This window comes from Mastomys coucha, unplaced genomic scaffold (genome assembly GCF_008632895.1).
Source record: "Mastomys coucha isolate ucsf_1 unplaced genomic scaffold, UCSF_Mcou_1 pScaffold20, whole genome shotgun sequence".
In the NCBI taxonomy this organism is placed as follows: Eukaryota; Metazoa; Chordata; class Mammalia; order Rodentia; family Muridae; genus Mastomys; species Mastomys coucha.
This window is the reverse complement of record NW_022196903.1, coordinates 113,994,229-113,999,228: the sequence shown is the minus strand read 5'-3', so window position 1 is coordinate 113,999,228 and position 5,000 is coordinate 113,994,229. Positions and strand designations below refer to the sequence as shown.

Sequence of the window (5,000 nt, the reverse complement as noted above, 5' to 3'; positions counted from 1 at the left end):
CTAGAAGCATCTGCCTCAACATCGAAGGTGCTTGAAAGCTGGCATAGCCCAGAGCAGCTCCCTGGGTGGAATGAACACCTCTGTGCTACAAGCTCACAAAGTGTGGGTTGTGTGCCCTGCCCTGTCATCCTTGATAGAGGAGCCTGAACTCCCCCGGATGTTCAGAAGCCCACCTCGGTACATGCCCAGGAAGCCCTCAGCACGTGCGGTCTTCATCAGGCAATCTGTCCTAGAAGCAGAGGCCAGAAAGGAAGTTAGTGGTGTCCGGGTGGACCTCGTCCCCTTCCTGAGCACACCGCAGTTGGCCTTGTTCTCCAGATCCCACCCTGCCTTCACTTCTCCCACCAATACCTACATTCCTTTGTACACATCTTTCCCCTGCTGGTTCTGTAGCCGGGTCTTCGCAAGGTCAATGGGAAATACGCAGGTCACCCCCACGAGACCTGCTATACCTCCATTGATGAGTTTTGCGGTGATGCTAGGCCAGGGGGAAAGAGAAAAAGAGAAAGTGTGAGAAGTGAGAAAGTGAGATAAGATTCTCTGCCTCAAGCCAGCTTGGGGTAGGGGACATAAGAGTAGGGTCAGGCAGAGAATCAAGGCTGGCAGCTGCTGAGCTGCCAGTGTCCCCTCCTCAGCACCCTCCCTGCATAGCAGTCTGATCCTGCCCCCTCCTTCCACACAGGCCAGGAACCTCTCTCCAGGAATCCCATGCTTACCTGCCTGATCAGCTCACACTAACCCACAGTGAAGGGTTCACCAAGCTAAGATATTGCAGGTCTGCTGGGAAGGGAGCCCACCAGGGAGTTGGCAGGCCTTAGCTTGGCCTTCAAAGATGCCCTCCAGAACTGCCATCAAGCTTGGCTCTCCAGCCTCTCCAGCCTCTCACCCTTGGAGGCCTGTGAGGAAGTTTTCAAACAAGTTCCAACTTTATTTTCAGTTGAGATGTGAAGAGGATGTGGTGCGAATGAATCTTAGCTAGGCTGTTGATGCAGGCCCGTTGCCTCGGCTCTCTGAAACTATATTTCCCTTATCAAGGGACTGTATGAGGCCTAAATAAGCATCTGGAAAATGACAGCTATTGCTAAGCAGAGAAAATCCTCCAGGCTAGAGAGATGATTCACTGGTTAAGAGCACTTGCTTTTGCAGAGGCCCAGGTTCGATTCCCAGCACCCCCATGGCAGCTCAAGACCATGTGCAACTCCAATTCCAGCAGACCTACACTCCTTTCTGCCCTCTGTAGGCACCAGGCATGTATGCGTGTATATATACGTACATACATATATATATATAGTATGCAGGCAAAGCATTCACACACATAAAATAAACCTAAAAAAAAAAAATCTTTTAAAAGATAAAATGGCTCTCTCTCCCTCCTCTCCACTACTTCCCCCTCTCTCCCTTTCAATTAAACCTCTTACACGTGGAAAAACAAACAAAACAAAACAAAACAAAAAGATAAAATGCAGGGCTGGAGAGATGGCTCAGCGGTTAAGAGCACTGACTACTCTTCCAAAGGTCCTGAGTTCAAATCCCAGCAACCACATGGTGGCTCACAACCACCTGTAATGATATCTGATGCCCTCTTCTGGTGCAGCTGAAGACAGCTACAATGTACTCATTTATAATAATAAATAAATCTTAAAAAAAAAAAAAAAAGATAAAATGCCCTGGCCATGACCATGTGTGCTTCTTAGCAGTACATAATCGATTATTAGAGCTAATAATCGATTATCTACTCTAGCCTCCATAACCCTTGCTTAAGGCAACATGACTCCTCTTCCTGGTTAAGGACAGGCGTCTGGGAACAGAAAACAAAGTTTCCTCAGACTCCTTTGAAAATAGTGAAATGGTTTTATCTTTCAGGCCAGAGGCAGACAGGAGGAAATTATTTGAGACAGAATAAGTAGCAACAAGGAGGCGTGACTTAGACTTCACATAGATGAGTCAAAACAATTGAAAACAATGTTGCCAGGGGGGAGAGTTTCAGGAGGCCCTTAGGAGCCCAGGCTGGCTCCAGTCTTACCTATGTAACCAAGGCTCCACTTAAACCTAATCCTTGAACCTCTACTACTTCTGCCAGAGCATATATATAGGCATACACGCCAGCTTGCAAACTGCATTTTAACAAGAGTGTGTGTGTGTGTGTGTGCGTGTGCATCTGTGTGCTTGTTTATTTGGAGAAATGCACATTCCAGGCAAAAGGCATACACCATTTTCGCCAGCTTGCAAACTGCATTTTAACAATATTTTGGGTCTTTTGTTTTTGTTTTTTTTTTAATTTTTATTTCATGTATATGACAAGTACACCATAGCTGCTTTAGACACACCAGAAAAGGGCATCAGATCCCATTCCAGATGGTTGGGAGCCACCATGTGTTTGCTGGGAATTGAACTCAGGACCTCTGGAAGAGCAGTCAGTGCTCTTAACCCCTGAGTCATCTCTCCAGTCCTTAACAATATTTTGTGTGTATCTGCTTGTTTATTTGGAGAAATGCACATTCCAGGCAACAGGTCTCATTTGCTCTCCCCAGTCATTCACACTGTTCTCATCATCTAGAGCTGGCCCTAATAGGCTGGTGCCAGAACAACCCTTCTTTAAATTGGCTGTCCCGCTGGCCTACCTCAGGTCCTGGTTGGACATCCTTCAGGCGTTCGATCATCCACGAAAGTTCTCAGGACACAGGCTGTGGGGCCCTCACAGGCAGCTGCTGTTGAGGCCAGTGGAGAGGGAAGAAATGTGTTTGTCCTTGACGCCGTCCCTCCCTAGAACTGACAGGACATGGAATTCCTCATGCCCCTGCATGTTCCATGTCCCCACTTCCTATACCTTTTGAAAATATGCATCCAGACAGAAATCCTTGTTTGGACATTGTTCAGAAAAGGAAGGCAGATGAGAGAGTAGATACCTAAACTAAAAAGCCATTCCCAAAGGCTTCTGGGGGTGGAGGTGGGAGTTATGGGAGTGTTGGAGACAGGGGCTAGGAAGAGATTTTACCCAGAGCACTTCTCACAGCAGGCAACGACTGTAATGCTGCCGATGTCTCAAGTAGCTTTTTTTTTTTTTTTAAAGTATGAAGAATGAAGTTAGACATGACACTGGCCTCACCTCCCAGCCCCTATGTAATAGATGAAGATGATTTTGAATGCCTGATCCTCCTGCTTCCATCCAAGTGCTTAGGATTATGGGTATTGGCCGTCCTGCCTGGCACATGGCTCTTAACTGAGTTTTCTAAAGTTTCATGTGAAACCAAGCTATGCTGCATTGACTGAGTCATGCTGGTTTATTTGTTTTGGGACAAGATCTTCCTTGTAGAAGAGGCTGTCCTGGAACTCCCAGGGATCTATCTTAGCCTCCTGAGTGCTGAGGTCACAGGTGTGTGCCACCATGACTGGTGTCGCGTTTATGATTGTCACAAATAGAAAATACCAAGACAGTGGTCTGGAAATGGGAAATACAATAATTGGAGACTGAGGCATAGGATCCAAGTTCAAGGCCTGCCTGAGTCACAAAGTGTTACAGTGTGTGTGTGTGTGTGTGTGTGTGTGTGTGTGTGTGTGTTGGCAGGGAGAGTCTTTAGCCATATAAGCAAGTTCAAAGTCAGCCTAACATACATAAGATCCTGCCTAAAGAAAGGAGAAGATTACACCTTCTGAGCCTCAGTCCTGCCTCCAGACCAAGGGAAAGCCTCAGGAAAGGCCCCAGGGCTCCTGGCTTAAATGCTCCTCTGGGGTCCCCCTCCTCTCTTTTCTTTGCTCTTTCTGAGGCAAAGTCTTAGTCATCTCTGGGTATTTTTGTTTTGGGGAAGGAAAGAAAGGAAGGGGTAGAGGAAAGTAACTCTCTGGAGATATGATAACCACTTCAGTTAATATACATATTATAGGGGCTGGTGAGATGGCTCAGCGGGTAAGAGCACTGACTGCTCTTCTGAAGGTTGAGAGTTCAAATCCCAGCAACCACATGGTGGCTCACAACCACCCGTCATGAGATCTGACACCCTCTTCAGGTGTGTCTAAAGACAGCTACAGTGTACTTATGTATAATAATAAATAAATCTTTAAAAAATATATATACATATTATATATGTGTATGGAGATATGATAACTACTTCAGTTAATATATATATTATATATGTGTGTGGAGATATGATAACCACTTCAGTTAATATACATATATATGTGTGTATATGTGTATATATATATACACACATATACATATATATGTATATATACATACACACATATATATGTATATACACACATATATATACATATATACATATATATGTATATATACACACACACATATATATATACATATATACATATATATTTTTTTGTGGTTTTTTTTGGCTTTTCAAAACAGGGTTTCTCTGTATAGTCCTGGCTAGCCTTGAACTCAGAAATCTGCCTGCCTCTGCCTCCCAAGTGCTGGGATTAAAGGCATGTGTCACCACTGCCTGGCTAAAAAAAATATTTTTGAGGGGGATGGAGAGATGACTGGATAGTTAGGAGCACTTGCGATTTCAGAGGATTGAGGTTCAATTCTCAGTACCCACATGGCAGCTTACAACCATCTGTAACTCTAGCTCTAGGAGACCTGATGCAATATTTTGACCTCTGCAGGCACCAGGCACCCATGTGGTGCACATCATACACTACATACACGTATGTATATATACATCGATGTAGGCAAAACATCCATAAAGGTAAAATAAATACAAGAAGAGAAACATTTTAAAAGTAATATTGTCATGTCTGATTCCAGTTCTAAAACAGTACTAGTAAAGAAATTACTAAGATCTCCTCTCTTGGAGACTTAAATTCCAGAAGCTACAGAGAACATGGGAAAGCCTGAGGCAAAAGAATAAGAAACACTATGATTAAAGTGTCTCCTACCCCCAGGTGGTGGTGGCACACACCTTTAGTCCCAGGACTTGGGAGGCAAAGGCAGGCGGATTTCTGAGTTTGAGGCCAGCCTGGTCTACAGAGTGAGTTCCAGG

General features: G+C 44.8%; 1 protein-coding gene across 7 annotated transcripts in view; it reads right to left on the bottom strand.

Moving 5' to 3' along the window:
* Slc25a18 (solute carrier family 25 member 18) overlaps nucleotides 1-5,000 on the bottom strand; it is a 22,198-nt gene that overhangs the window by 7,684 nt on the left and 9,514 nt on the right. For 2 of the 7 annotated variants that reach the window (XM_031383232.1, XM_031383231.1), the window contains exons 2-4: nucleotides 2,622-2,769; nucleotides 356-478; nucleotides 174-229 (exon numbers count right to left, since the gene is read on the bottom strand). In XM_031383232.1, coding sequence (XP_031239092.1) covers nucleotides 174-229; nucleotides 356-478; nucleotides 2,622-2,641 — 199 coding nt within the window. In that variant the 5' untranslated portion in view covers nucleotides 2,642-2,769. Of the gene's footprint in view, nucleotides 1-173; nucleotides 230-355; nucleotides 479-716; nucleotides 1,241-2,621; nucleotides 2,770-5,000 lie in introns of those variants that run through there. The other 5 variants (XM_031383233.1, XM_031383230.1, XM_031383234.1 and 2 more) reach the window with 4 other exon arrangements.